The sequence below is a fragment of the Podarcis cretensis genome (assembly GCF_951804945.1).
Source record: "Podarcis cretensis genome assembly, chromosome: 5".
Classification (NCBI taxonomy): domain Eukaryota; kingdom Metazoa; phylum Chordata; class Lepidosauria; order Squamata; family Lacertidae; genus Podarcis; species Podarcis cretensis.
The window spans coordinates 66,502,577-66,525,522 of record NC_137174.1 but is presented as its reverse complement, the minus strand read 5'-3'; the positions used below and the strand labels follow the sequence as shown (position 1 = coordinate 66,525,522).

The window sequence follows — 22,946 nt, the reverse complement described above, 5'->3', positions numbered from 1 at the left end:
TCTCCCTGGTCTCGGATTCTGCCAGTCATTTCCGCCAATTCCATATAGTCCATCAACTTCATCTGCCATTCTTCCCGGGTGGGTAAATCTTGTGTCTTCCAATACTTCGCGATGAGTATTCTTGCTGCTGTTGTTGCATACATAAAGAAAGTTCTGTCCTTCTTTAGCACCAATTGGCCGACCATGCCCAGGAGAAAGGCCTCTGGTTTCTTCAGAAAGGTATATTTAAATACCTTTTTCATTTCATTGTAAATCATCTCCCAGAATGTCTTAATCCTTGGGCATGTCCACCAAAGGTGAAAGAATGTACCTTCAGTCTCATTACATTTCCAACATTTATTTTCGGGCAAATGGTAAATTTTTGCAAGCTTGACTGGTGTCATGTACCACCTGTAAATCATTTTCATTAAATTCTCTCTTAGGGCATTACATGCCGTAAATTTCATACCTGTGGTCCATAACTGTTCCCAGTCAGCCATCATAATGTTATGTCCAACATCTTGTGCCCATTTAATCATAGCAGATTTCACCGTTTCATCCTGAGTGTTCCATTTCAACAGCAAATTACCGTATACATTCTTGACAAATTCTTAGTTTTGGGATCTAACAATTCTGTTTCCAATTTTGATTTTTCCACCTGGAAGCCAACTTTTTTATCCAAATTATATGCCTCCGTTATTTGGTAATAATGAAGCCAATCTCGCACTTTGTTTTTTAATTTTTCAAAACTCTTCCATTTTACCCTGTCTCCATCTTGTTCCAAAATTTCCCAATATTTCGGCCATTTGGCCTCCATATTGAGTTTTTTCTGTGCCTTCGCTTCCATTGGTGACAACCATCTTGGGGTTTTATTTTCTAACAAGTCCTTATATCTTATCCAAACATTAAACAATGCTTTCCTAACAATATGGTTTTTGAATGCTTTATGTGCTTTTACCTTATCATACATAAAACATATTTTGCTGCACTGTGCAAAATATGAGCAAGCCAGGGCTGAACTGATACTACCCTTGCTGGTACCTTTCCCGGGAAAATCAGAGACTCACTATGTCAGGTTCCTATTGGAAGACCAGACAAATGCTAGAACATTATCAGTGGTTGCAAGAACCAATGATCCCTATATTCTTAACAAAATGCTTGTTTAACCTGGAGGTAGGCTGTATGAATTGTGTATTGCTTTGTAACAATTTGTTGGATCTCTGGACCGTAATAAAGATCATTGTTGTTGTTGTAGATTATTCCATAGTTTCTTAGATGACAGTATGAAATGCTGTAGAGAAATGGGATTTTGGTGTGTGCTAAAGACTAAAGAAAATTGATTTGTGTAGGTGGTTCTGGACATACTGCATCTCTGGATTTTTAACTATTTAATATTTACAAATGTATTTACGGTGTGGTGGCAGACACATCACATATTTCATGAATGCAGCATACTGGCCTGGCATCCTAGTTATCACAGGTGATGTGAAAATTTATCTCACCAGTGTTTGTAAAAGTCTAGAGTAACATGTGTCCAGTAAAACTTTAGAGGCAGGAATTGGAAGGCAGGGATTAATTTAATGACCAGATATCAGGTCGCATAATTCATACAGAAGTATATCAGCACTGTGTGTTTTCCCACAATTAAGAATTTACATACATTAAATGGATCTTAAAAGTAACTAGGACTGTAAGGAAACACTCTTAAATACATGCAACGTTTGATACAAATATGCAAAAAGATATACAGTACTTTAAACCTATTACATGAATTCTTCATATGCCTGAAAGATAGATATATTCTGTGGCAATAACAAAGACTACAGTACATGGGTTGGTCCAGCAAGGCTTTTGTAAGGCTTTGCCTGCAACAAAGCACCACATTTTACAACTAAATGAAAAATAAAATAATTACACACTTTTGTAACTGCCAGAATTAAAGCTTCTCAGTATCCAAAACCTGTTTTTAAAGTATAGACACGCACAGGCAGAGCCTACAGCCAGTACAGTACCCTCAGCTGCACTGCACAGAGGGGTGGGCCCTACCATTAGTCAAAGTGTGATAGCTGCTTTGGGGAGACGTGAAAAGGCAACAAGTTATTACAAAATTTATTATTAATGTACTTTTGCTACAAGGGAGGGATGGAAGTGCTTGTTAGGTTTTCTGCCTCAGGTACCAAAATAACTTGTCTGGCCTTAATGGGTACTATGCACTTTGACTTGTTGGGGGAATAGGTGTTATTTGCTTCTCTGCCTCAGGCAACAAACTATATTGAGCCAACAGGCTGCAGGCTAGGCTTAGAACTGGAGAGCAGGGAGCAGATGGCTAGTTGCAGAACACCCTTCTGCAGCCGTAGATTCGTGCAAGTCCACCTTCTAGATTTGAATTTCCTCCTCACATATTGAGCTCTCACAGATGAGAAGAAGAAGATGTTTGCAGAGATGCCAGCAGATTGTTGCCCATATTTTCACGAGTCTTACAAAGGTGAGATAGGAGACCCACCACTGGACCAGTGTCTTGCCTCGGTATTGGATGAGAGCCAACAAACTGAAACTCAATCCAGATAATACTGAAGTACTGTTAGTGTGGTGGTTCCCTGGACCAGATGGGTGGGAGATTGCCTGCTCTTGATGGATTTGCACTCCCCCTGAAGGACCAGGTTTGTAGCAGATCCTTTGCTGTCACAGGTGGCCTCAGTGGCCCGGAATGCTTTCCATCAGCTTTGACTGGTAACCCAGCTATGCCCTGTCTGGACAGAGATAGCCTAACTACTATTGTCCACGCTCTGGTAACCTCAAGGTTAGATTACTGCAATGCGTTATACGTAGGGCTCCCTCTGAAGATGGTTTGAAAACTTCAGCTAGTGCAGAATTCTGTGGCCAGGTTGCTCACCAGAGCAAGACAGTTTGAGCATATTACACTGATCCTGGTCCAACTGCACTGGCTACCAATAAGTTTCTGGGCCCAATTCAAAGTGCCGGTTTTGACCTATAAAGCCTTAAACGGTTCCGGACCACGATACCTCAAGGACTGCATTTCCATATGAACCTTCCTGGATCCTATCATCTTCTGAGCCCCTCCTTCGTGTGCCTCTTCCTCGAGAGGTCCGGAGGGTGGCAACACAAGAACAGACCTTCTCTGCAGTGGCTCCCTGTCTGTGGAATGCTCTCCCCAGGGAAGTTCGCCTAGTGCCTTCATTACACACCTTTAGGCAGCAGTCAAAAACATTTACGGTATATATATTTTCTGTTTTACAGAATGAACCATGGAAAGAGAAGAAGGGAAGTCATTGATACTTTAAGGATGTAAAATGAGTATTTGAAATTGCAAAAACGTTCCTTTTTAACCAGGTCTTTGGTTGATTTGATTGATGTCCTATGCCCTTTTAAAATGTGGGGTTTTTTTGGGGGGGGGGTACTGGATTGTTGTTTTTATTCTGAGTATGTTATTTTGTGGTTTTATATTTTGATTTTATTCTGTGAACCACCCTGAGACCTTCAGGTATAGGGCAGTATATAAATTCAATAAATAAATAAAATAAAAAATACTCCTTTCAGAGGAGCCTTGCATCTCCCTCAGGCACAGGCTTCCCTGTTCTGCTTACACTCAGAAACTTTCACCTAGTTGTTATAGTATGTGAATATATTATTCCTTTCCCTTAATTGTTATAGAGCACCATATACATAAAATAACACTACTGTGGACATTCACTTCTTATATAAAAAACCGTGGATAGAAAATTGGACCCTCATTCCTAATGATGGAATTGCTGTCTGGTGATTTCCACCAGGTTACAATTACAAGTTGTCGTTTTGTGTGTGCTCTTCTTGTTGTTAAAGCAATTACCACAACAGCCAGAAATAAAAATAAGCCATTAACCACAACAGATAGGAATTTTGATCGCAGAAAACTTAAAGTGAAGTCCATTCAGGGAGGAAAGCTTGTGATCCCACAGTAATGTTTTCAACTCTGGTTCTTCACCATTTTCTTGATGCTAGACAAGAGTTGTGACATAGCAGAAATCCGCTGTGTGTCTTTGATATGGTACATCTGAAACTGAATAAAATATAGGTGTTAAGTGAAACAATGTAAACATTCTGAACTGTAGACACTTTGACATAAGGATAGGCAGACTTCAGGCATACAGGATTTGCATTCATATTTTGCTAAAAACCTGGAGAACCTAAAACTAAATGGAGCATATTGGAAGATACATGCACTTCGTTTGAAAGATTTTATTTTTATTTTTGAGTACAAGAACTGAACAGAGTTCACAGACATTCCACATAAAAACCTTCATTTCCATAGCATGCTTCTAGGGTAAGAGGAATGGAAGTCATTTTATTTTCCTGTCATTGTACTATTAGAAGTCAGAAATCGTTGCCAATCTACTGCAAATCATTCAGAAATCGACCCATAGATACAAATTGATTTGCTGCTTTAAGAAAGAAAGCTGCCAGCAGCTTCTGAACTCAGCTTAGTAACTTTGTACTGAATGATTACTACTACTATTGTTATTACTTGTATTGGACTGAATATAAGCCTCACTCCCCCCCCCCCCAAATTCCGACTGTGAAAAGTTAAAGTGCAGCTTAAATTCTTACCCTTATAAAGACTGGCTTTTACGATATCGCTGCTGAAACAGACAAACTGTAAAATGGAACGGGTGTGAGTGCCTTCGGATTTTTAAAGGAGTGGCTTATATTCTGGTATTGCCTTTTTTCTCTCTCCCCCCCTTGAATTTTAAAGGTGCAGCTTATATTCAGGTGTGGCTTATATTCAGGCCAATATGGTATTCATTTCATTTCTATACTGCTTTATATTTTTAAGGAAAATATTTGTCTCCACTACTTGTCCCCAGAGCACTCACAAAGATGCTTTTACCCCGTATGTGTTTGTGAGTTAGACATGGGCCAAGAAGACTACAGAACAGCTTGTGACATTCATTCCCCACTCATCCATTCTCCAGTACAGAGTTATTCCCTTCTGAAGGAGCTTTGCCAATGTAAAGGGGGTGTTGTGTTCATTGTGTATAGTCAGCTCACTGTAACATGTAATTTACCCATGTCAGACCTGTGAGTGGAGAGTATAAAGCAGATACCTATTAAAAATATCAAAGAACCTTGTGGTGGCTTAAAGGCTAACAAATTTATTATGGTATAAATTTAAGTCATGATAGCTTTAAAAAAAAAGGTTTCCTTCTGCTTTTATAAACTAAAGAGAGTGAAACAGCCTTCATGCAATAGCCTTGGGGAAAGGCTGCCTGCTGAGGCATGAAAGGGCTATTAGTTTAAATCTGACTTTTAATTGTGTATGTTTTCTCTTCAGTCCCATATATCAATAAGAGACACCCTCTTAGCTCTTCCCTGAAGCCTCAGGAGCAAGCTTGAATTACAGGTCCCAGGACGAAGCTAAACCAAGTTGATTAAGTCAGAGAGATATTTTAATAATTCAAATCAAAAAGTGTTATCAAGGCGTTGTGCACCTTTGGCTTCCAAGTTTTGATATGGGTTTGTTTTTCATAATATTTTTAATGCATTTTAAAAAAAACTTTAACCACAACGCTAGTCAAAGCTTGCAAAATTGAGATTGTGAAAATTATCAAAATCAAACAGTATTGATTCAAGGCTCAATCATGTTCACAGAGTTTGTTGTAACTTCAGGTGGTAGTCAGCGCTCGGGTAGAGTATCTCAACATGAGCATGTCATCATATTTGAAATGAATCGTGCCCTTACTTGTGTGACTTATAACCAGCCACTTGAACTAGCGCCATAAATGTTTTTGATTTTCCCAGGCTTTTACTCTTTTTTATTTGTGTGTTTTATCTTGTAAAACACTGATGAGAACCATATAAACCTTTTAAAACAAATAAACTAAAAAATCTGAATCACACTTTAGTGCAGCGGGATGAAGAACCTGCAGCCCTCCAGACGTTCATAGAATCGTAGAATTATAGAGCTGGAAGAGACCCCAAGGGCCATCTAGTCCAACGCCCTGCAACACAGGAATGTTGCTGGCAGCCAGCATAGCCTCTGGCCAGGGATCATGGAAATTGTAGTCTTAACGACATTTTGGAGGCCACAGGTTCCCCATCCCTTTGTTAGTGGTTGTACTTAGGAGTGCAAGAGTAAGCATGAAGGTCTCATAGACCGGAAGACAACCTCTCTGGTTCTCAACTATGAGCCTGTGTTTGTGAGCATATTACCTTATTAAGCAGCATATCAAAGAAGGCAGTGCTCCAATAGGCTTTATCCTCAGCTGGGAGATGAAGTAAGGCTTTGAGACCATTGTCCATGTGCTGGTGTGTTTTGCCTTCCCTTACAAAATTGAACTTCAGGAAATGCTCAGGTTCAATAGCAAAACTCTCCACTTTGGGATACAAAGAGCTCAATTCCAGGACATCATCACCCTGGAACATATTTTGCTCTGGATACAGGAAATGGGGGAGGTGTTTGGTCACTAAGCAACAAAGCAAGATCACCAGAAGACGATACACGGACCCTTCCAGATCCATCCAGTCTTCAGGGGAAGGGAAAAAGTGAGTGGCCCAGAGCAACACCATCTAGGAGGAAGTATTAACAGTTAGCAAAAGGTCAAAGGCAAAGGCAATGCGGGTGTGTGGAATGAAAATCAGCCTTTGGGTCATCATCATCATTTCATCATTTTTAATTTGTATACCGTCTTTCTATCTTACAATACTCAAGGCGGTTTACAAGCTGAAGAAACAAAAAATGTAATCAAATGCAATACAAAAATGTGATAATAAAACAAAACTTTAAAATAAGCAACCTACAACAAAAAAGTAACATTCAACAATAATTAAAATAGTATAAAAAATAATATCAACATATAAAGTCATTTACGAGAAGGAAAGGTGGCAGTCTTAGAGAATGGACCTGTGCTTTCTTTTTCTTTTTAACCATAAATTGTGTACTGCCTAGATATACTTTTATTAAAAATACAGATTATAAGTTAAGTGCTTCAATAAATATGTGTTGTCACATGTAAGAGATGAAAGGAGGCTGGATGGATTGTTTAAGCCACAGCCTTTGACTTCTGTGCATCATTTAAAGTGCTGCTAACTATAATGGCTTGAATAATATCTATTCCAATTCCATTTAAACTTTTTATTGCATTAGCCATAGGCCATGGCATTCAGAAGGAGAACAACAACAACAAAAAATAACCATAAAAATCATTGGGCACCACACATACAATAAAACCACGGTCACGGCTACTAAAATTATTTGTTGCATTAAATAGAATAGAGTAGCAGAAGATTCTCAGGTAAGATGTGCCAAATTAAATAGAATAATATCTAAGAACCAAGCAAGCTATATTTCTGGCCTCCCAAATTTGTTTCTCATGCAAAGGGTTATGATTATATTTACTCATTTCATTTCTATACTGCTTTATATTTTTAATTTTAAAAATCTCAAAGCAGCTTACAGCACAATACAAAACCAACTAAAACAACCCAGAACAAAGCATTACTGAAGAAAGTCAAATATAAAGTATACATTGAAAGCAACAGGAAATCAAAATATTACCTTTAAGATTTCAAAATAAAATATTACAAAGGAGGTCAACCACAGAATGTACATTTAACTTAGCAAAGCCAACTAAAAAACATTATCTTAGCCATTTCAAAAGAAAACATTACTAAAGGAAGTCAAATGTGAAATGCACATTTAAAATAGCATAAGAGAATAAAATACTGCCTTAAGTACAGAGCATAGATAGCCCAAATCTATGCAGTAAGTTCAGGAATTCCCTGTTCAGGTGCCCTTAACATTTTTGTCATTGTCCTCTGAGTGACTGTTCTGCCTCTGCTTCCTTATTGCCCTCAACCTATGGCAAGAGCGCCATACAGGAGGCACCATGTGTATGTGCTCTAAGCAGTTGCCATCTTGGCCCTTTCTTCACCCCTAGAATAAGCTGGAAGGGTTAGGGTTTGCTTATTCAGTACAAAATCTATCCCAATTTAATCAGCCCTAAATTACACTCAAATTGGTGGCCTAGCTGAGCTGGAACTTTATCCTTGTTGCTTGGGAAGTGTGTTGCTGCATTAATGTTTCCTAGGCACTTATTCTAATGATGAAGAGACGCACAAACAGCTTTTTATCAAACCAAAGCAACTCATGAAGTTAAGGCCAATCAGGTAAGCTTTGTAAACTCAAGACAATTAAATACACAATTTGCAAACAAAGCTGAACAAAAACAAGCTAAAATGTGTTTGTTCTGAAATTGGCCTGGTTCCTAGAACAATCTTGCATCTCGCTACAATAAAAAGTGCAACAACTCTGAGAAGATGCCCGTAAGCCACATGGCATGTATCCAGGATTTTGTAAAACATGTTCTGCCGCTTTGTGTTCTCTATCCTGAAGTGGTGAGAGATGAAGCACGTCCCAAAAAATGAAATGCAAACTAAACAGCAACGTAGGTGTCCTGCTATCGCCATGTTGCAGTGCTGTAAAAGCATCAAGTCTGAAGTTGCTTGCAACAATATAGAAAATGTGCAGCACAGCCTAAACTCAGACAGCATGTGGAACCTAACACTGGTGCTTCAGAACTAAAGTTCTCAAAGTGTGAAGTCAGCTAATAATGACATAAGCAGTATCCCAGTTCACCCATCATATAATCTCCCAGTCAAATCATGTGAAGCAGAAAGATGTTGCTCCCACCATTATTTTAAATAACAACAACAACAATTTATTATTTATACCTCGCCTATCTGGCTGAGTTTCCCCAGCCACTCTGGGCGGCTCCCAATCGAGTGTTAAAAACAATACAGCATTAAATATTAAAAACTTCCCTGAACAGGGCTGCCTTCAGATGTCTTTTTAAAATAAGCTGTTTATTTCCTTGACATCTGATGGGAGGGCGTTCCACAGGGCTGGCGCCACTACCGAGAAGGCCCTCTGCCTGGTTCCCTGTAACTTCTCCTCTTACACTGAGGGAACTGCCCGAAGGCCCTCGGCGCTGGATCTCAATGTCTGAGCTGAACGATGGGGGTGGAGACGCTCCTTCACGTATACAGGACTGAGGTCGTTTAGGGCTTTAAAGGTCAGCACCAACACTTTGAATTGTGCTCGGAAACGTACTGGGAGCCAATGCAGATCTCTCAGTACTGGTATTATGTAGTGCTGGCAGCCACCCCCAGTCACCAGCCTAGCTGCCGCATTCTGGATTAATTGCAGTTTCTGGGTCACCTTGAAAGGTAGTCCCACGTAGAGCACATTGCAGTAGTCCAAGCGGGATATAACTAGAGCATGCACCACTCTGGCAAGACAGTCCGCAGGCAGGTAGGGTCTTAGCCTGCGTACCAGGTGGAGCTGGTAGACAGCTGTCCTGGACACAGAATTAACCTGAGCCTCCATGAACAGCTGTGAGTCCAAAATGACTCCCAGGCTGCACACCTGGTCCTTCAAGCTGGAAGTCCACACCAGTCGGCCCCCTGTCCCCCAAAAACAGTACTTCTGTCTTGTCAGGATTCAACCTCAATCTTTTTCTTTCTCAAAAAGGAGCTATGGGGAGAACGGGCACAATTTGGAGCAGAGCTATGGTACATGGGGAAAGGAGATTTAAGCCTTAGCTCCATGCCTGATATACATTTTCCACCAAGGCAGGTATTCACAATGGAAAGGAAAATATAGACATATGTTTTGTGCTCCATGACTAACAGCAGCTTGGAGGGGGTAGGGTTGGGATCTGCACTGAAGAACCATCAGAGGAGCTTTAAAAAAAACCAAAATCCACCCCACCTGACCCCAACCATAGTTGCTTTGTTGAAACTCCCATATCATGTCTACTTTGGCCTTCATTGTAACAACAAGAATAACAAAATGTTTCCATGGCATTTGGGATTAAGCAAAACAAAGGAGAAGGGAAGAGAGATACTATATTAATTAGGAAAACAGCTGAGAATGGCTACCACGACAAGTCTCATAACACTTTCCCATTTTAAAATATTTAACCTGTTTGCCTTCACATTAGGGTCACTATTTGCAGGTTGGAATTCAACCACATCCCAGAAAATTCACTAAAGTGATGAACTAAAGTGAATTTGGATCTCTTGTGCAACCAAACCTGCTTCCCCTCCAAAATGTGACTTTTATTGAATTATTGAAAAACGCACTGGAATGTATAGGGTAACAATTACTTGACCCAACATCATATAACACTCCCACAAACAAATCAGAATTAATGCTTAATAAATAGCCAATATTGCATAACCACCAAACTGCCACCAAACTGTGGGAGGCAGTGGAAGACAGGAGTGCCTGGCATGCGCTGGTCCATGGGGTCATGAAGTGTCGGACACGACTAAACGACTAAACAACAACAACAATTGCATAACTTCCCCACAAACTGAATACTCAATAGCAGATACTCTGAAAGTGATGTAGATCTCCCTTATTCCCAATTTGCAAATGAGGTACAGGGCTGAGAGGCCAAAATCAAATGTATTTTAATATATGTGGGTAATTGACAAATCTCTGCTTTACTGCAGCTCATTCATATGAGCCACTGTGCAGAGAGAGCAACCAACAGCTTTGCACATAAAAGGTCACAGCATCCTTCTCACTGTGGCTCTGGACCAGTGCTTCCCCACCTTCACCTTCTTAGATGGCACACATATGCTGCCCTATGGGCTTTTCCACCTCTGTAGGAAACGGCGTCAGAGAGGGGGCAGCAATCATTACATAACATATTATAGGCTGTTTACAGATTCGGGTGTTAAAAACAGCAGCAGAACACTGCCCTGGTACTTCTTAGTACTGGGTGTGAGGATTTTAAAATAACAAATGAGGCAGAGCTGCTTGTTTTCCCCACATACTTGCCAGGGAGCATACGCTGCTGTTCTGCCTACCATTGCGCAAGCAACAGCTTGCTCCAAGGCAAATAAGCCACATCAAAAGGACTGAGATTAACAGTCCAGAAAAACCTACCTTCAAGTGGTGAAATGCAAGCCCACATTTCTTGCCTTCCTCTCTCCAGTTCTCATGGGCGACTTGATCAAGGAGGCGGAGGCTGTCCAAACGATACCCCTTTAGGGTGCTCACAATCTGAATGAGTTTCAGGATGGGACGGTTGGTGGAATATCTAACAAGAGAAACACATGGTTAGAAGTTGAAATATTTGAGGATTTTAGGGTAGAATTGACTACAGAGGGGAACCAATACACCAGAGGGGAACGCATTAAACTCACATTGTCATCCGTGATGTAGATTGTGTCAACAGATTAATATCCCACGCTGAGCCCCCTCTGAGGGGAGGACTAAGGGACCCCGACCATTAAGTCCAGTTGTGACCGATGCTGGGGTTGCGGCACTCATCTCGCTTTATTGGCCAAGGGAGCCGGCGTACAGCTTCCAGGTCATGTGGCCAGCATGACTAAGCCGCTTCTGGTGAACCAGAGCAGTGCACAGAAATGCCGTTTACCTTCCCGGTACCTATTTATCTACTTGCACTTTGACGTGCTTTCGAACTGCTAGGTTGGCAGGAGCAGGGACCGAGCAACGGGAGCTCACCCCATCGCAGGGATTCAAACCGCCGACCTTCTGATCGGCAAGTCCTAGGCTCTGTGATTTAACCCACAGCGCCACCCGCATCCCTGAGGGCAGGACTATATTGAAGCTATTGGGCCAATAGAGATGGTGATCTGGTCACTGCCAACTTTCATTTTTCCCCCTAAGGAAGGACGCATCGATTCCAAGCCCAGCAAATAAGCATAACGTGCAAAGCATCAGAAGAGAACTCAGCTACACAGACATATACAAGTCCCCCCAAATCCCCATATTCTTGAGTACACAGATTTGTCGAAAGGCAAGGTTATCTATCACCTTTGGCAGTCAAGTCACGATAGACAGGGCTATCATGCATTTGCTAATGTCTCTGTGGCACTCAACATACACAGAGTCCTATATGCATATGCACAGTAATGCAGGAACAATATCCCTCAATTATAAGGGATAACATTAGTGCATTATTAGGGGAATATACATATGATTCTGTGAATGTATATGCTATATAGACAGAGTAAGCAGGGGTTGGGTCAGAACAATTCAATAACATTTCCCCATCACATGTTGACTCTTCCCAGTGTTACAACCCTGTATGCTATTTTGGTTTTAGGTATGCAGATGTTTGAGCCACTCCTTTATCTGCAAATTCTTTCAAAGATGTAACATGAAAATCAGTCACAAGTGTGATGGCCAAACCCATAACTCTCCTTCATACTGCAATCATGTTCCTCACAGATGTGTGGTCTGGATTTTGGGCATGGCTATCCCGCCCACAGTCTTTCAAGTTTGTTCAGACAAAATAGCTCTTCTGCTTTGCCTCTAACCTCTGTGGGAGATGCATATCTTTCATAAACTGGGGAGAGTTACTGATTTGTGAGGTAAAGTTTGAAGGTGCCCAACACTGACAGCATAATTCACCTTAAATTCAACAGCCAAAAAAAGCAAAGGCTTAAAACTTGCTGCTCAAGAGTCAATGAGGGGCAAAATGTTCAGTTCTCATATCTGAACACATTGATTAAGTGAATGTATGCAAAATTAATTTGGGATTTGGTTTACCATCATGACAGATCTAAAAGATGGAGAAAGATGCTGTCAAACTGACCCCTTCCTACTGTGTAACCTTCCCATTGCATTGCTTCTGGCTAGATCTTTATACTGTAGTTAACTGTTCTCAACACGTCTCCTGGGTCAGTTGTTGACTTCAGCCAAGACAACTCTTCTTCCTCCTCCATCCACTCCTTCTATATTGGTCAATAGGAGACCTTATCATTAAGGAACAGCTATTTTGTATTCTAAGAAAACAGGCAGTGAGAGCAGGCTAGAAGAGAGAATGACCCTGACAAAGGCAGATGACACTGATCTGTCTCATTCTCATATTAGTTGAACTGACTTGGGGGTTATTCACACTTACCTTTCCTCCACTCTTTCCGGCATAGTTCATGCTGAAAGGCTCCATGTTTGAGTGTGTAAAAGCTTTCCCTGCAAAACCTGAGCTTTCCTTGCAAAACTCACTCTTTAAAGCTCAATCGGAGCAAACAGTAATCCGTGGAAAATCCAAATTGATGTTTGCTCCAACTGACTGCTAAAGAGCGGGTTTTCATGGTGAAAACTCAGGGCAAAAAACCCCAGATAAACTGCTTGGACATGGAGCTTCTAAGTGTGGACCTGTGTCTGGAAAGAGTAGGGCAAAACATAATTGTGAATAAGCCCTTATCTGCACAGGGACAAAACTGGTTACAGGTCATCCCAGGGTGGAAATAGCTTGTTTATGGGTTCATGACTTAGGGCATATGGGAAGACATACGAAAACATTCTAGAAACCTAGGGCAATTACCCGCAGTTAGTCAGGGCCAACTGCCCTCTGGACCACATAGATTATCAGAGGACCCAAACAACGAGGATTGCCTGTGCATCCACTGAAGACTCATTAGCTCATCTCACTGCCGGTTTATGGTACTCAGCAGCATAAATCCAATTTTAGCTGCATAAATGCACCTAGAACCATTTTTCAAATGCTTTGTCCCTAGAGCAGGAGTCAGCAACCTTTTTCAGCCGTGGGCCGGTCCACCGCCCCTCAGACCATGTGATGGGCCGAACTATATTTTTTGGGGGGAAATGAACGAATTCCTATGCCCCACAAATAACCCAGAGATGCATTTTAAATAAAAGGGCACATTCTACTCATGTAAAAACACGCTGATTCCCGGACCATCTGCGGGCCGGATTGAGAAGGCGATTAGGCCGCCTCCAGCCCACGGGCCTTAGGTTGCCTACCCCTGCCCTAGAGCATAGATGAAGGCAAATAAATACGCACGAAAGGGATTCATTTATAATGAAATATACAGGACTTTCTTGTAGTCCAGGGGTGGGGAACCTGTGGCCCACAGACAAATCTATATTTTATACCTATACTATATTTTATACCTTTCCACGCAGAAATTATTAGCTTCACAGTCCCGTGTGAAAAGCACAGCAATTAAGAATTTAAAATAACATCTGCTTCCTTTCTTAAAATACTCATGATCTACCCAGGTTGGCCTCCTCCTCGCTTCCCACCCTTCAAAGATTTTAGGAGGTGATAATGCTGGTGAATCTCATGCCTGAACAAGTTACCTAGGAAAGCTGCAGAGCCATCATCTCTGACAACTTTAAAGTAGAGGCTATCAAACATAGTGCACTGACTCTGTGACATTGTTTGGTCCAATATTCCTTGACATAAAATGTTCTTGCAGAAATATGGAGCCAATTAATTATCGATCTCATACTCTGTTCTAAGACAGGTTAAGCTACACTGAAAGCATCCTGGCATATATGTATCCAATGTTTATAATTAGGAGATAGGATGTAGCTTGCATTTCATGATGAAGCAGACCCAGAAGGGATAAGCATTTCCCTAAAAATAGAAAAAATCTTGCATTTTGCCAAAACTCCATGCTGCAGTATTTTAAAAAATTACAAGTTGCTAAGAATGTTCATTAGTCTGTAATGCACTGGTTGTGGATGTCATAGTGTGTATACACACAGTTCTCTAATTAAATGTATACCAATACAGGTTTTTAATTCAGTTTTGTAAACACCGGAAATGCAAAAACGGATTTTGCTTCATTGGTAAAAATGGCCTAATGCTGAATTGGCCAAGATATTACTTAAATGGTTGTTTAAAGTCACTTGTTTAGCAGTTTTCATTTTTTTTTAATTTTTTGTTGTTGCATCTGTCATTGCTTTTAGCTTGAATCATGCCCAAGGCAGCTAAAAGCAACGCTAGATACAAAAAGGGGCAATACACACCCACACTCACAAAGATGAGATGTAAATATTTATAATAAAATAAATAATGAATCCATTCCAAAGCAAAATCCACATTTTAGCATGAATATGCCTGAATATTTTGTTAGGCTAAGCTGGAGCCTGGACTGGAAAAAAAGGTTTCACTCTAGATAGAACTGATTATAATGTTAATGGCAGTACTGACAAAATAACTTTTGTGTTTGTTGCCCGACCTTGTCTTAGAACTCTTCAGATTCACAAAAAGAAAGGAAAATGATTGGTGGCGTTCATTTAATTCCTACCATAATGATGATGATGATGTCTGTAGACCTCATGACTGGAGAGAGGCACACAACAGTTTTGTGATAAAGGAGATGTATGGAGTTCATTGGTCATTGTATATGATTTCTGAAGTGTGTAGGATTTTGACCCTTCACTCTCCTCCACGCAACTCAAGAGAAATCTAGTTACACAACATGCATATCCTAGAGAAGACATGACAGCTGAGACACTCTAAAAGATGCTCCTTTCCCCTAAGGTAGCATTCATAGCAACAACACAGGATTGCACTTTACCTCCAGTGATAGTAACTGGCAGGGATGTAGTCAGCTTCCTGAGTGACTTTGGTCATGCTGCTTTGTGGGAAACCCTTTTCTCGCCAATTGTTGCTGAGTTTCAGAACATCCTGCTTTCTCCTTATTACAGGGACAACATTGAAGCAGATCATTTTCCATCCACCGGACACTAGCAAAGGCAGCTGCATGTCATCATCCTTCAGCCTCTCAGCACTGAGTTCACCTGGAGAGGGTCAAGGGAATAAATGCAATTAGAGATATGCACGCCAGTGCCTCTTCCCCAGGCTCCCACCGTGGTCTTGTTTATTTTGGAAACAACACTCCCATCAGAAATAACAGAAAAGGAACCAATGTAGATCCTGTGTATAACTGAGAAGTGGCACAATTAGCAACCTTCATCTACCCCCCCCCCAAAAAAAAACCCAGCAAAGCATTTTAAGGCCGATTGTGGAGAAGAAGAATTTGCTTGGGAGACAGTTTAGCAAAAGTAAATTTAAGTTAAGCCACACTGGAATCAGCAGAACAACTAGGACTAAACTATTACTAGATTGTGCCCCATTGTATACATATATAAATATATATATAGTCAAAGGAGTATGCATATATAACCCCTATATGTTCCTAGCTACAAGGTTACTCCCCACCCCCTTCATTAAATCAGTGGCAATATTCTCACTCAGTCTTTTTAAAAATTAAATTACTACATTTATATACCACTTCTCCCTCCAAAGAGCTCAAGGTGGTATACATGGTTCTGCCCTCCCCATTCTGTCTCCACAACAACTCTGTGAAGGTAAATTAGACTGAGAGACAGTGACTCACCCAAGGCCATAATTCAACACTCTAACAACTACACCTTCTTCTTTGGCGATCACTCGTAGCCAAGTAGGATTGTCTTTCATGAACACGGTCTTAACTGTGAGTCTGTAAGTGTGAGGGACTGGGCAGAGGAGGAATGGTGGAGACTGCCTCCCCATCCTGGCCCTTCCAGGGAGGAAGAATGCAGTATAGATTTACAACAGGGGTTTGAGGGAGGTCGTAGCTCAGAGGCAGATGAGAGGGAAAGTCGTGAAATCATGGGGAGAGCAAGAGCAGTAGCTGGTTGATACATTGTCATTAGAAAGCATTCTATACCCTCCATCTCACAGAACCTGGCGGGCCTTAAAAGTAGGAGAGCAAAGAGCTCGAAGACAGAGGGCACATAGAGGAGATGATGAGGATGACAAATGAGGAAGTGGGAGAGATGGAGAAGTGGAGATTCACTCAGGATAACGTCATTATCCAAGAGGCTGGTTTCTATAGCCTCTCTCTGTAAAGACTGAAATAAAAAAGGACTGTAAGAAAGTTTTCCTTGTCTTTATAATTTCCTGGGCAACCAGCTGGGGGCCGCTGATGACATCCTGACAGTTAGCAACTGTGGAGGCCAATTCTGGATCTATACATCCTTCCACAGTGGGGACATAGGTTTCCGAACAGAAGTTGATTATAGTGAGGGTTTGCCAAATGTGCCTTCCTCTTAGCACGTTTCTCCCTTTTGTCCTGAGTTTGAGCGTCCAAAGTTCATGACACCTTTGGTAAAGGCTGTTCTCCAATTGCAGTGCTCGCAGACCAGTGTTTCCCAAATGTCAGTTTTTATACTACATTTTTAAAGATTTGCCTTGAGAGAGTCTTTAAACCTCTTTTGTTGACCACCAGTATTTTTAAGTTTGGAATAGAGTAGTTGCTTTGGAAGACGATCATCAGGCATCCGAACAACATGACCATTCGAACAAAGTTGATGTTGAAGAATCATTGCTTCAACACTGGTGATATTTGCTTCTCCCAGTACACTGGCATTAGTTTGCCTCTCTTCCCAAGTGATGTGTAAAAAATTTTGGAGACACCATTGATGGAATCTTTTGAGGAGTTAGAGATGGCATTTATAAGTGGTCCATGTTTCACAACCATGCAGTAAGTTTGGTAGTGCAATAGCATTGTAAACAAGCATTTTGGTTTTCCTGCGAATGTCCCGGTCCTCAAACACTCTGAACCACTATACCACACTGGCTTTCAGTATGAGTTAGGGCCAAACCCCATGACTGAAATCATGATAGTTAATTTCTAACAAATAGTGCTTGTCCAACTTCTCTACACATTTAACGTTCATTCAGTGATCTACCAAACTGCATTTTGCACACAAACTTCTGAAGAAGTGATACCCTACCTCGTTTTTTTGTAGCCAGTTTAGATTCCTAGACAAAAAAGACTGTTTCTGTATATTTGTTGTCTTCTGAATTCCCTTCTTTTAATTTTTTTCCAAAAACTGCACCTCAAAGAGTTCCTTATATCATAACCAAACAAATGCAATTAGAGGGGAGAAAATAAATTTGTATGATGTTAAGATTAAGAGTTTAGGATTGGTTCTTGTTACCATTTGTCTCTCATTATTGCTGACTGGTTGCTAGGAAAGTTTGACTGACCTATTCATTTAGCATTATTGTGACAACTGCAAAGCTGTCCTCCTACAAGCTATTTGTGGAATAAATTGTAGGCACAAACTGAATGTATGCTACATACAGAACATAGCATTCTGAATCTCTGGCATGTGGAATCCCTAAGAGCCAGAATTTCCAGATACTGCTGTTAGAAGCATAAAAAGAGTCACATTTTCCAAAACGTTAGGATGCCAAAACTTCCCACCATTCATACCAATGAACCAGGTTCCAGAAATAGTCCGGCACATCCGAATCTAAACTGCTGAGAAAGCCTCTCTATGTATAGGAATTCTGGAAGTGGAAAGATGGATTCAAAGCCATCAGGCCTCTGTGCCAGTTCTGCTCTTCCTCGCCTTAGTTCTGCAGTAAAGAAATGACCTTCATCTGTCTCTCTGTAGCAGGGATAATGGATATGGCCTAAATTTGGATTTCTGCTCATCTAGCTTGTGGTAAATTCCAGCAGGCATTTTAAGGTCACGTTCGGTTTTGTGATCATTTTCTTATTGTTTCATTTTCTGCATGGTTTGTTTTTATGTATGCTGCTTAGAAAAGCTAATGATTAAATGGCATATAAATGTCTCAAACAAAAAATAGAAATAAACAATACCTCTAGGCTCCTTTCTGTGAAGCAAAAGACCACTTTAAAGATAAGATTAGAAGAACCAAGTAAATGACTTGAAAACAACATATAGGTATACTGTATATACGCCAGAGGTAGATAATGCCATGTATGGAAGCCTGGTGCAGCTTGCTTGCTTATTTATTTATTTATTTATTTATATTTTATTTTATTTATATACTGCCCTATACCCACAGGTCTCAGGGCGGTTCACAGAATAAACACAAAATATAAACCACGAAATGCATTTTCAAAATAAAAACAACTCAATAACCTCCAAAAAAAATTTTTTTTTAAAGGGCACATCAAAAAGCACATTTTTCTAGTCCTTGAAGGTCTCACCAAATCTGTCAGTGGCAGCAAAACATTTTTTTCAAAACTTATTCAAAGCACTGCAGCATCCTGATGAGAATGTGAATCACACCTTTCTAGTCAGCAGATCAATAATTTAATGAGCAGGAAAGGGTGATCACCTCCCTCCCAACTGATATTCATGGGTGGGGGGGGGGTGTGCAGGTGCGTAGAATGACCATACCTACCCTCTGGCTACCACCCCGATTGTTGGTGTACAGAGGATTGGGGTAGGGTGAATATGGCCAGTAAGCCAAAATCGGGTTAGCCACAGCCCTGATACGAGAGAGGAGGCTCATTCTGGTCATCAGCCACCTTACCCCAGATGGTAGGTAGCACCCAGAGAAAGGACTCTGAAAATAACTGCAGTACATGGGCAGGCTAATCTGTAAGCAGACATCTCTTTAAAAGTGTGTGCTGTTAGCGGTGGGGACATGGTCTGAACCCCCTATGGTATGGAACTCCTCCCATGGAAGTTTACTTCGAACCTGTTTTCATGTCTTTTGGGCCACAAGTGAAGATTGCTTTCTTAGCCTTTTCCTAGCATGTTTCTGCTTTTATTGATGCCCATATTTTGCTGATTCAGTAGCTGTTTTGTAGATTTTTTTAGTACACTTCTATTATTTATTTTTGAAAATTTCATGGATATTTTTTTTTACTGAAGTATGGTACAGAAAAATAATAAATAAGATCTAATGCTCCGAGGATGGAATTGCCAGGCAGCCTGTAGGGTCTTAGCCCCAATCCAGTATATTTCAGTCTCCATTCATGAATACCCAGTTTTATACAGAAAAAAATATGTGCTGTGAGTACTATGCTACCCAGCTCCCCGACAAGCATAGTTTACTGTGCAATCCTATGCATGATTACTCAGAAGTTCCACAGAGTTCAATAGTACTTATTCTCATTCCCAAGAATGCATGGACAGAATTGCAGCCTAAATAACTTTTACAATGTCAAGCTACCTCTACTGGGTGTTCTGTGAAAATTCTCCTCTTGCAAGAAGTTCTCTTGCTCCAGGCCAGCAAGTCTTCCCTCCTTGCCAAACCTGACTGAAAGGATCATGAAACCAGAGGTAGGAGGCTCAGAGATCCCTGAAGCTCTGAGTCAGGCCCTGAGACCCGGCAACCCCATGAAACCCTGATTCATTTTTCGGAATGGATTCTTTCCTAGTTTAACATAAGGCACCTGCAATGATGCGGTGAAACACAACTGTCATGGGGTGTAACGGCATGCACAAAACAGACTGAAAAATCAACAAACAGATCAACAGAAAAAAGCACTTGTCAAACAGCAAAGAGAAACCAAGTCTTTCCTGGAACATGAAACAGGCCAGGGCTAGCTGGGTGTTTGTTTCCATGCAGTGAAGACAGGGCAAAAGGTACTGCAGAATAATATATTGTGAGCTTCACTGTCATTATGGCTGTGAATGAGTGTCTAGGGATATTAATCAAAGAATCATAATGGTCCTGATAATGACAGAGTGGGACTTTCTTGATGGCCAGGGAACCAACCTTCAGCACATGACAACCCTTGGAGTTAGAGAAAGGGGCAGAGGTGCAGTCTGCAGTTTGATTTTTGGAAGAGAGAGCGGAGAGTTTCTAACTGGAACCACTGTGCAGACTGTCAGCAGGAAGAGGAGAAGTGCACAAGTTTCTCCCCAGGAATCAGATGCACAGTTAGCTTACCGTAATTGTATCTGCATGCTTCTACCATGTTTAGTGACAAATAAAGCCATCACTAAACAGCTGTGCCATAGGCAAGAGGAAAACCATCAGGGCAGAAGTACACTTAACTGGAACTGAAACAGGGATTCAGCATGCACTGTACAGAAAGAAATTCTCATGCCTACAGCTTTCCCTCCTTTCCATTACCATCATTGCACATAGGGGTGTGAGAGTGTGCAGTTTATTTAAACATTTATATGCCACCTTATATACTGTACAATTCAAGGTGTGTGAAAATACCCTTCAAGTATAAACATATCCTGGCACATCGATCCCAGTCACACTGGGGTGATATTGTATATGTGTTCTAGCTTAAGAACATGCTTACTTGAGAGTGACCACCTATATCTGGTCTCCTGCTGTATTATTCCTCCGATCTTCTCTCCTTTCCCTCTTGTTAAGTCTTATACTATGCATGTTGACTCAGAAGTTCCAAAGAATTAATTCCCAGCCCCTACTTGTCTGTCTTTTTCTTTCTGCCTGTCTCTTTTTCTCTCTCTTACACACCCACCCACAGACACACCTTGTTTGTTTCCGTTTCAGACAAATACCTGGTTTGATAAGGGACTGGTGCTTGCAATGCACAATGGCAGCAATGATCAATTCTTTCAGGAGATGAAGGACCTTGCCTGGCACAATGTGGCCACTGGATTCAGTACCACCCACCGCACTGAATACATCTTCTTTGGTCCAGTTTTCAGGGTGAGTACCTTCCTTAGGTACTCCTACATAGCAAGATCCTGGCATCTGGTAGTTCCCACGAGTAACCTTCTCGGAGTCGCTCTGTTCACCTGAACACTCCTGCATCAAGAGGGCATCCGCATCGATACACAAGGGAACCTCCATGCTTACTTCATCCTCAGCAGCAGAGAGGGCAAATTCCAAGGCTTCCAGGTTTCTTGAATAATCCACTATAAACCTGGGGTCCATCGCATTGACTCTCTCCAGTACAATAAGCAGAATGTTCTCTGCTTTCTGGAAACACTCAACTCTCCGGCTTTCACGGGACAGAATCACCTGGAGATAGCTATTCCAGTGAACAACCTTTGCGGCCATGGCTGAAGCGTGGCACAGAAGAAACCCCTCCCGAAAGTTCCTCTGCCGTTTCTGAAGCAGACAAAAACATTGATGCAGCTGCACACACAAAGATATGCCTGCAGGTGGGAGGAGACAGGCAAGGCAAAGTGGGCTGGAGCAGGGAGGAGTAGCATATAAAGAGGAATTCCACTGAAGCATGAATAAACCTTATGTTTTCCTGTTACATAGTTGATAGAGTGCCAAGCTATTTTAAAATAGTCATTGTGAAACTGGTACGTTCAGGTGAGCCAACTGAGACATCCGGTTGTCTGGCTACCTATTCTAATACCGCAAAATCATCCCACCCAGCAAGCCTGAAAAACTGGGCTAACTGGTATAAGTCCACATGACTCATTGATATTAAAGTAGACCTAACCCACGGCAGCTGGAGAAGTGACTCTATGAATTCATGTGATTTAAACTTGGTACGATTTGCGGCTTGCAACCATTAACAAACCCTCACAAACAGCTTCTAATACTGTAGGTTAAAAAGGATGGGAGAATGTGTAATTTTCCATCTCAGTTGCTTGTTATTCCAGTCTTAAGATCAGCTCTCCGCATCGCCACATCAGATTGCAATTTTAAAAATATAGATTATGAAAATTCGTATTTCTGAACGACTATTACACATTTTTGTATGCAATTGTGCCCAATATACGGTTTTTTCAAAGAATGTTTCCCTAATATTTTCTTTTCACAAGTATGTGGCTTTTGTGCATACTTTATATGGATGTCTGTTCACATTACTTGGCTGGTAATATTGTGAAATTGAGAAGCACAAATTTTGAAGGATTGCTCAATCTTGGTTCACATAAAAGCAAACTGAATTAAATTTCTCCCACATCCCTGCCATGAACCATACACTTAAATCCAATTGGCAGAGGGTGACATACGCAAGAAGGGACTCTGATAGCTAATGATGCTGATGGCCTATATAAATACGTTTCCAGCATCCCCCTCAAATTTAAAGGGAATGCACTTACTAGCATTTTTTAATTTGCTTTTTTATTTAGAATTTTAAATCCTCCTTTTCTTTATAAAATAAACTCAGGCCAGCTTACAACATAGAAATTCATATGAAAACACATCAAATGTAAACCAACCAACAACAAGACCAGTCAAAGTCATTTTCCCATCTGAGGCAAAGGACAAGTTGGTGCCTTCACGTTCTGAAGCTGACAAGCTGAATTTAACTTCAGCACTGGCAATCAGATAGCCTCCCCCACGGCACCTGAGGACAAGAGCAGACTTGTTTAGGGGGTGCACGGTAGGGGCACACACAGATCTGAAAGGGGAATGAAGAGGGTCTCAAAGTGAACAGCCAAATGCCAGATACCACTACCTTAA

At 41.1% G+C, this 22,946-nt stretch overlaps 1 protein-coding gene across 1 annotated transcript; it reads right to left on the bottom strand.

Moving 5' to 3' along the window:
- Positions 1–1,537: 1,537 nt before the first annotated feature.
- Positions 1,538–21,682, bottom strand: MAB21L4 (mab-21 like 4). The gene is made up of 5 exons (XM_079978504.1): positions 21,074–21,682; positions 15,352–15,574; positions 10,934–11,087; positions 6,187–6,543; positions 1,538–4,036 (listed from the first exon to the last, which is right to left on the bottom strand). Exons 1-5 carry the CDS (start codon positions 21,576–21,578, stop codon positions 3,944–3,946), a joined length of 1,332 nt encoding a protein of 443 aa, XP_079834630.1. The 5' UTR covers positions 21,579–21,682; the 3' UTR covers positions 1,538–3,943.
- Between the last annotated feature and the right edge of the window lie 1,264 nt (positions 21,683–22,946).